The following is a 10019-nucleotide window of genomic DNA, read 5'->3' on the forward strand; positions in this document are numbered from 1 at the left end:
GTTGCCTCAGGTGTCAAGGGACGGTCAGAGAACCTTGGGCACTGAGACTATTCCTGTGATGGCTGCTAGTAAATGTAGTGGTTCCTCCACAGGGCGCGCCATGTTGGAAAGCTAGTACTTGAAGCAGATTATGCCTTCTTTTGTTGATGTCACCGGCCGTCTGCAGAAAGATGTCTCTGTTGCGGTTAGTGCACTCAGTCGATAGTCAGTTGTTGTGCCGTGTGTTTCGGATGGTGATAATGTAGTTGTTGAAAGTGATTCATTCATATAAAAGGTTTGTTTCTTGAATCATTCTTGCACATTGTACGTGATGGTAATATCCATCTCTTTCTTGCAAATACTGCTGCTCAGAGTGTCCGCCTCAGAGTGAATACCAACCTTGTAGACTTTGGGAACGAGTTGTCACCGGACCTGTGGGTAAGTGCTATTACTTCCAGGAAGAGTCTGTCTTTTCCACCAGTGGAAGAAAAGGATGCAGCTCCAACTGACCTGTCAGGTGAAGTCACGAGTCTTTTGCAAGTGTTAAATGAACGTAAAGGAGCTGTAGTGTTACCAAATTTTCTATCTCACCATGTTCCACTTGAACCTGTTACTATACCTATTTACGTACATGCATACACATTACCACACTGACAAGATGCTACAGCAGAAAAGTTAATCAACTAGATGCTTGATGATTGTGTCATCACACATAGCAATTCATCCTGGAATGATTGAAGCACCCAGGAAGCTGGATGCTAAAACGATTCCAGATTGTTTCCCACTTCCAGTGTTAGGAGACTTATGATTCACTATAGGAGATAATAACGTCTTCTCTACCCTGGACTTGTTACATGAGCTTTGGAAAGTCTTTCTCCACGATGATTGCCACGAGCTAATACGCTTCTCAGCTCCTACACGTTATTATTATTTCCTCAAAATGTTGTTCGGTTGGCGCTCCTCGCCTATCACATTCTCAAGGTTCATGATGAACAGTCTTAGAAGTCTCATGGGTAACGCCCTTATGATGTACTTAGACAATGTGATCGTCATGTCAGATGTGGGAACTAATCTCAAGAGACTAGATTTGGTACTTAGTAAGATGAAGAAGTCAGTTTAAAAATACACTTTTCTTAATGTCAGTTACTTAGATCAAAGATAAACTTTCTTGTTCACATAGTCACTCGTAGAGGGGTCACTCGTAGACGGGTCACTCGTAGAGAGGTCACTCGTAGACGGGTCACTCGTAGACGGGTCACTCGTAGACGGGTCACTCGTAGACGGGTCACTCGTAGAGGGGTCACTCGTAGACGGGTCACTCGTAGACGGGTCACTCGTAGACGGGTCACTCGTAGAGGGGTCACTCGTAGAGGGGTCACTCGTAGAGGGGTCACTCGTAGAGGGGTCACTCGTAGAGGGGTCACTCGTAGAGGGGTCATTCGTAGAGGGGTCACTCGTAGAGGGGTCTCTCGTAGAGGGGTCACTCGTAGAGGGGTCACTCGTAGAGGGGACTCTCGTAGAGGTGTCTCGTAGAGGGGTCACTCGTAGAGGGGTCACTCGTAGAGGGGTCACTCGTAGAGGGGTCACTCGTAGAGGGGTCACTCGTAGAGGGGTCACTCGTAGAGGGGTCACTCGTAGAGGGGACTCTCGTAGAGGGGTCTCGTAGAGGGGTCACTCGTAGAGGGGTCACTCGTAGATGGGTCACTCGTAGAGGGGTCAATTGTAGAGGGGTCACTCGTAGAGGGGTCACTCGTAGAGGGGTCACTCGTAGAGGGGTCATTCGTAGAGGGGTCACTCGTAGAGGGGTCACTCGTAGAGGGGACTCTCGTAGAGGGGTCTCGTAGAGGGGTCACTCGTAGAGGGGTCACTCGTAGACGGGTCACTCGTAGACGGGTCACTCGTAGAGGGGTCTCTCGTAGAGGGGTCTCGTAGAGGGGTCACTCGTAGAGGGGTCACTCGTAGAGGGGTCACTCGTAGAGGAGTCACTCGTAGAGGGGTCTCTCGTAGAGGGGTCTCGTAGAGGGGTCACTCGTAGAAAGGTCACTCGTAGAGGGGTCACTCGTAGAGGGGTCACTCGTAGAAGGGTCGCTCGTAGAGGGGTTGCTCGTAGAGGGGTCGCTCGTAGGGGGTCACTCATAGAGGGTTCACTCGTAGAGGGACCACTCGTAGAGGGGCCACTGGTAGAGGGGTCACTCGTAGAGAGGTCACTCGTAGAGGGGTTACGACTGACCAAACGAACTGGGCTTAGCAGGTTTCTCTAGAGTTTTCATTTGCAAACTCAAATAGTCTGGAACAAGTGTTCCAGACTATGGAACAATGGAACAATGTTCAAGATTGTGGAGCAAAATTCTTCTCCAGGCTGAGGGACTGATCATCTCAAAATTACGTCTTCAAGGGTAATGCACTGATTACATAGTCTTTACATCTCTATTGCTTCTGCTACCTTCTCTGGGCTCGACGGAGAAGCCTACTGTGTAGGCGAAACGTTTCGGAATAAAATTACCAAACTGTTGTACATGTGTGTTACTTATCAACTTGTAGATATTGTACACCATTATCATATTCAGCATCTAGCAGTACCCAGTCCATGTGTTGACACATCATGATCCACCGAGTACCTTGTTCCAGGATCAACACTCTACCGGACGATTACCAGGACTGTCTTTGACCATGCAAGAGTTGAGTCCGACTCTTGCAGACGCTGGTGTAAGGTCTGTCACATCACTGTCCACAACATTATCCACCACAGAGGACTTATATGTATATGTGTGTGTACTCGGGTGTATGTTAACCTGTATGTGTATGCTGGTGCATGTGCACATACATGTATGTGCACATGAAAATTTATTCGCACATGTATGATATATGCAATTATGAGTACATGTGTATGTTTATGCTGATGTACGTATTTCGTAGTGTATGTGCGCATTTATGTGTACATAGGTATATGTTTACACGTTTGTTTATGTAAGTGTATGTACATAATAATCTACATGTGCACATGTATGTGCAAATGCATATTTATATGATTATGTACACATGAATGTGCCTTTGCACATGTATGTATATGTAGATGTATGCGAACACGCATATGTAGGCTGGTATATGTGCACATGTCTGGAAATGTATATGTACACATGTGCAAATAAGTTTTCAGGTGTTTACATATATAACTGTATACAGCTGTATGTGCTCATGTTTGTGTATGAATGTGTTTATACAGGTATATGTGCACACACATGTACATGTGGGTGTATGTGCACACATGTACATGCGGGTGTATGTGCAAAATACATGTGCTCCTCTATTTGTGGTTGCAAGGGTCGAGTCACAGTTCCTGGCCCCGCCTCTTCGCTGATAGCTATGTGTATGCAAGTGTGTGTGTGCACATGTTCACATGTTCACATGTTCACATGTTCACATGTTTAGTCACTTGATTCTAGACTGAGAGATCAAGTATCTTGGTAAATATTTAATATTTTTTGTAAATACTTTAATACCACAATTTTTGATAAGTTCTTGAGGAGAGAGACAGTTCTATAACACTTGAGTCAGTACTGCTGTATCAGTGAGACATCTTGAAGAGAGACAGTTCTATAACACTTGAGTCAGCACTGCTGTATCAGTGAGACATCTTGAAGAGAGACAGTTCTATAACACTTGAGTCAGAACTGCTGAAACAGTGAGACATCTTGAGAGACAGTTCTATAATGCTTCCATCAGTACTACTGTATCAGTGAACATCTTGACAGTTCTATAACACTTGAGTCAGCACTGCTGTATCAGTGAGACATCTTGAGGAGAGACAGTTCTATAACACTTGAGTCAGCACTGCTGTATCAGTGAGACATCTTGAGGAGAGACAGTTCTATAATGCTTCCATCAGTACTACTGTATCAGTGAGACATCTTGAAGAGAGACAGTTCTATAACACTTGAGTCAGCACTGCTGTATCAGTGAGACATCTTGAAGAGAGACAGTTCTATAACACTTGAGTCAGCACTGCTGTATCAGTGAGACATCTTGAAGAGAGACAGTTCTATAACACTTGAGTCAGCACTGCTGTATCAGTGAGACATCTTGAAGAGAGACAGTTCTATAATGCTTCCATCAGTACTACTGTATCAGTTAGACATCTTGAGGAGAGACAGTTCTATAACACTTGAGTCAGTACTACTGTATCAGTTAGACATCTTGAGGAGAGACAGTTCTATAATGTTTCAGTCAGTACTGCTGTATCAGTGAGACATCTTGAGGAGAGACAGTTCTATAATGTTTCAGTCAGTACTGCTGTATCAGTGAGACATCTTGAGGAGAGACAGTTCTATAATGTTTCAGTCAGTACTACTGTAACAGTGAGACATCTTGAAGAGAGACAGTTCTATAATGTTTCAGTCAGTACTGCTGTATCAGTGAGACATCTTGAGGAGAGACAGTTCTATAATGCTTCAGTCAGTACTACTGTAACAGTGAGACATCTTGAGGAGAGACAGTTCTATAATGTTTCAGTCAGTACTGCTGTATCAGTGAGACATCTTGAGGAGAGACAGTTCTATAATGTTTCAGTCAGTACTGCTGTATCAGTGAGACATCTTGAGGAGAGACAGTTCTATAATGCTTCAGTCAGTACTACTGTATCAGTGAGACATCTTGAAGAGAGACAGTTCTATAATGCTTCAGTCAGTACTGCTGTATCAGTGAGACATCTTGAGGAGAGACAGTTCTACAACGCTTGAGACAATACTACTGTATCAGTGAGACATCTTGGAGAAAGACAATTCTACAACGCTTCAGTCAGTACTACTATATCAGTGAGACATCTCTGGGGACCTCTGTCAGTAAAATCTCTGGGGACCTCTATCAGTAAGACATCTCGGGGGACCTCTATCAGTGAGATCTCTGGGGACCTCTGTCAGTAAAATCTCTGGGGACCTCTATCAGTAAGACATCTCGGGGGACCTCTATCAGTGAGATCCCTGGGGACCTCTGTCAGTAAGACATCTCTGGGGACCTTTATCACTTCTAGGGAGGTAAGTATTAACGATACACCTTCCCCTTAATAGTTATTTATTTTTTTATAATCAACATAAAAGTGGTAGTGAGTCTAGATTCACAGGTTACCTATCACTGAGGTTTCCAGTGGTTCTGCAGTGAAGATGAAAATACAGCCTTACATATTTATTTTCAAACTACTGTGTTATAACATAGCTACGGAGAAAACTCTGTTAACCTTCTTCAAGGGCTGCCTGTTTATATATCTCTACATATCTTACAGATATAATCATCTGAAATAGTGAGTAACTCTCACAAAGGCTACCTGAAATATATACATTTGTTTCTCAGACTTAACTAGAAAACTCAGGGGTATAGACTCCTTCATCCTCGAGCAAGTTAACGAAGGAGGCGACCCTCTTGCGCGAGTCAACACCTTTCATGACACGCATTGTATCCAGCAGACCTAGGAGCTTCTTCAGTCCCACAAACACCGTCCCGTGGGATATATGCTCAATAACTGCATCAATCTGCAAGAAAGGGAAAATAAAACACTGGCAGGAGGAATTTCACTAGAAAATTTGTAAGAAATTAATATTAAGTCACAACGCTGTGGGTGAAATAATTCACAACAAATATAAGAATTGGAAAAATAAAAAAAAAAATTGTTTCGATTCGAGTTTGACTGCCAGGAGCGTGAATAACCAGCAGGCTCGTATGAGCGGAGACTTACTGGTGCAGCTGAACAACAAGGTCGTAAGTTGAACAACAAGGTCGTAAGTTGAACAACAAGGTCGTAAGTTGAACAACAAGGTCGTAAGTTGAACAACAAGGTAGTAAGTCAGACCAGTGTCTGGAGGTAGCAAGTACAGTGACTACACTCTCAAGAAGGGTGGCGATGTTACAGTTCAGATCTTCATTTGAACTGTGATGTCTGCACACTGCAGCTATTGGATGAGTGTTTCCATTTTTTGAGTCACGCTACCTTAGTGGAAGACGGCCGGTGTCTTACAAAAATGCCAACGAAGGCCTAATTTTTTTTAGACTATTATTCTCAAACTTTTGATGTCACTAGTGTTATCAAAGCATTGTCCTCTCAAGGACAATAAAACTTACAGCTACGAAACTAAAAGTCTCTGCAGACGGTGCACCATCCCTTCAGTGAAAAGCAGGAGCGCCATGAGTACGCTAAGAGACAACACAATAAGTGTCAGGGGCCCAAGACTGTTGAAGTACCTCCCAGCATACATAAGGGGGATTGCAAATAGACCCCTGGCTGTCTTCAAGAAGGCACTGGACAGGCACCTAAAGTCAGTACCTGACCAGCCGGACTGTGGCTCGTACGTCGGTTTACTTGCGGCCAGCTGAAACAGACTGGTTGATCAGGTCCTGATCCACCGCGAGGCCTGGCATGGACCGGGCAGCGGAAGCGGGAGCGTTGACCCCGGAACACCCTCCAGGTGTACTCCTGGAATACTTCCCTGACTGATTTTAAAAACTCAGTACAAGTGTTTTTCTTGTTGATATTAACAACGTTATTTTCTATCTTGCTAGAGATCACAGGTGTCCCACAGCCTAGTCCTTTGTCATGATCACAGGTGTCCCACAGCCTAGTCCTTTGTCATGATCACAGGTGTCCCACAGCCTAGTCCTTTGTCATGATCACAGGTGTCCCACAGCCTAGTCCTTTGTCATGATCACAGGTGTCCCACAGCCTAGTCCTTTGTCATGATCACAGGTGTCCCACAGCCTAGTCCTTTGTCATGATCACAGGTGTCCCACAGCCTAGTCCTTTGTCATGATCACAGGTGTCCCACAGCCTAGTCCTTTGTCATGATCACAGGTGTCCCACAGCCTAGTCCTTTATCATGATCACAGGTGTCCCACAGCATAGTCCTTTGTCATGATCACAGGTGTTCCACAGCCTAGTCCTTTGTCATGATCACAGGTGTCCCACAGCCTAGTCCTTTGTCATGATCACAGGTGTCCCACAGCCTAGTCCTTTGTCATGATCACAGGTGTCCCACAGCCTAGTCCTTTGTCATGATCACAGGTGTCCCACAGCCTAGTCCTTTGTCATGATCACAGGTGTCCCATAGCCTAGTCCTTTGTCAAGATCACAGGTGTCCCACAGCCTAGTCCTTTGTCAAGATCACAGGTGTCCCACAGCCTGGTCCTTTGTAATGATCACAGGTGTCCCACAGCCTAGTCCTTTGTCATGATCACAGGTGTCCCACAGCCTAGTCCTTTGTCAAGATCACAGGTGTCCCACAGCCTAGTCCTTTGTCAAGATCACAGGTGTCCCACAGCCTAGTCCTTTGTCAAGATCACAGGTGTCCCACAGCCTAGTCCTTTGTCAAGATCACAGGTATCCCACAGCCTAGTCCTTCGTCAAGATCACTGGTGTCCCACAGCCTAGTCCTTTGTCATGATCACAGGTGTCCCACAGCCTAGTTCTCTGCCAAGATTACTATCCTAATGAATCTGTTCTTACGTACAATAACATTCCTAACTTGAGTCTTAGCCCCGGCTGTGTTTCAATAAATGATTGAATTTCACAGCGCTTATTTAAAGCTCAGTATTAACACTGTCGGCTCAGAACTGATGGACGTGGATTTAATCAGGTAAGAGTACAGACTGGTGCATGTCTCTCTACACCTACTGCCTATGTTCACCAGCAGTAAGTAGGTACAACTCACAACTAACCCAGATGTTGGAGATAAATCATTAGATGATGTATCGGCCCGTCCTGGCCCACTGTGTGGGTGATAGTCAACTGTTGTGGGACAAAACTTCGCATTTAAGTGAGCTAAATTAGAGTAACAGCTCTTATTTTACAAATTCACCAGTGTAATCTTCAGAACGTGCGTGACTTGGCATGACTTTATCTTCTCACCTTACTCTGCCTTCACTTGATATTTAGCTTCACCTTCCTAATTCACGATCTGATAATGGTCTAAAACGGACAGAAATACAATCCTCCTTTAATTTCCATATTTCTAAGTTGTGGATGTGTTGTGAATTGTTTCAGCTACAGTGCTGTGGCTTTTATTAATGATGTTAATGAAGATAAATGAGGTATATTTAATTATTGGGTCAACATTTGTTTCGTCGATATTTGAAGATTCCCGACGATTTAACGTACGACTTCAAATATATTATGTACCACGTATCACTGTATAACTCAGGTCGTCCTACAATACATGTTTTATGAATTTTCACAAATATTTAAGACATTATACACAGTATGTTTACAAGACTAGCAATTAGAAAATGTGCATCCTTATTAAGAAAGATATATTGATATGTACTTACTTCTTCAGGAGTTAGCGCCTGAGACTCGTCCAAGACAATCCTGATATCGTCTTGGTGTGCAATATAGGGAACTCTTAAGACAGCTGTGAACACTGAAAGAAGACCCAGTTCTTCCAGAACACTGCGGCGCTTAGACGTACAGATGACGAGCAGTTTACGCCCTTTGGGAGGCGACGATGAGAGAAGAGAATACATAGCGTCAAGAACCAGGGACTGGTAGCGGGGACCAATGGGAGAGTAGCCCATCAAGTGCTCCAGATCATTCATGAAAATGCAACTCAGTTCTGAGCGATAAGCGTCATCAAATATCTTATTAATACGGAAACACTTGGAAGATTCCATAAATCCAACCATTTCACGAGAATTAATAACTTTGATGAAGGGAAAATCAGAGTTCTTTGCTAAGTAGGCTGCCAGTGCTGATGTTCCTGCTGTTGGTGCTCCCTCAAGTAATAAACAGAGACGATTGCTTGTTTCTGGAGATCGTGCTTGCCTCACAAACATCAATCCCTTTTCAACTAACTCTCTAGTTGAACCCCAGTTAATAATTCCTCGCTCGATAAACTTGGAGAGTGCTTCATCACTTGTGCCAAGTGATGGCTTGACATCATTTTCAAGGGAATATATGAAGTCAGCTCGAGTAATCTTCAGTTTATCTATTGCATTAGGATCTACTTCAATTTTATTTCCCAAATGAATATACCTCTTGAGTGCAGATGATGAAGCTGCCTTCACCAGACCTTCAAGTTCAGCACCAGAGAAGTTCTTGGTCAGAGAAGCAATCTCTTGCAAGTCAACATCACGATCAAGCTTGTTGTGCTCTATCATTTTTGCTGTTTTGATTTTGAGAATATCAAAACGCCCTTGTTCATCCGGAAGACTAATCTCAACTTGAATTTCTAGTCTGCCTGGTCTAAGCAACGCTTCATCCATCATATCTTTCCTGTTAGTCATGCCAATCACCAAGATATTGTTCAACTGTTCCACTCCATCAATCTTAGATAACAGCTGGTTAACAACTGTGTCATTCACACCAGTATTGCCAGCTACAGAACCTCTTTGTTTACAGATTGCATCTATCTCATCAAAAATGATTATGTGCAAACCAGAATTAGGACCCATCCTCTTTTCTTCTTCTTCCGCCTCAGCGAACAAGCGACGAATATTGGCCTCTGACTCTCCCACATACTTGTCTAATATCTCAGGACCATTAACAATTTTAGGTTCTCGAGCGTTGAGCATCTTTCCTATCTGACGGGCCATTAGTGTCTTGCCAGTCCCTGGAACACAAGCATTTATTTTTCTGTCAGTTATAAAGTGGAATGTAAATAGAAACTACAGTATTAATTTGTATGCTAAGTTTAACCCCCCTAGAAATAAAACAGAGATACTTAATAAAAAACAGATTGCAGAAAAAAATGAATGATAAATCGTGATTTTTTCATTAATGATACTACAGTATAACCGGAACAGGAACGGTCGTTGCAAGGAACAGTGTATGTTCTGCCGTGGCCTGGGCCTGATAGTGGTGTCCCTCACTGATGATGGTAGTGGAGACAGTGGTTCATACTAGGAATTTGGTTTTGGAAGGACTGTGACCAAATATATATCTGCGAAACATCAAGAGGCTTCCACACACTCATTCTGAACACCAGTACCCCAGCATCACTGTCCACTTGACTAACACCTGTGTTGCACCCACAACCTGCAACCATCACCTGATCAGTTAAGAG

At 43.8% G+C, this 10019-nt stretch overlaps 1 protein-coding gene across 1 annotated transcript; it reads right to left on the reverse strand.

Moving 5' to 3' along the window:
- Nucleotides 1–3732: 3732 nt before the first annotated feature.
- Nucleotides 3733–9566, reverse strand: LOC138852266 (vesicle-fusing ATPase 1-like; the record flags this gene model as incomplete). The annotated part of the gene is given in 2 exon segments (XM_070082017.1): nt 3733–5501; nt 8287–9566. Coding segments are annotated over 2 exon segments (1457 nt in total), but the record flags the coding sequence as incomplete, so codon positions are not given.
- Between the last annotated feature and the right edge of the window lie 453 nt (nt 9567–10019).

Source organism: Cherax quadricarinatus, unplaced genomic scaffold (assembly GCF_038502225.1).
Source record: "Cherax quadricarinatus isolate ZL_2023a unplaced genomic scaffold, ASM3850222v1 Contig6032, whole genome shotgun sequence".
Classification (NCBI taxonomy): Eukaryota; Metazoa; Arthropoda; class Malacostraca; order Decapoda; family Parastacidae; genus Cherax; species Cherax quadricarinatus.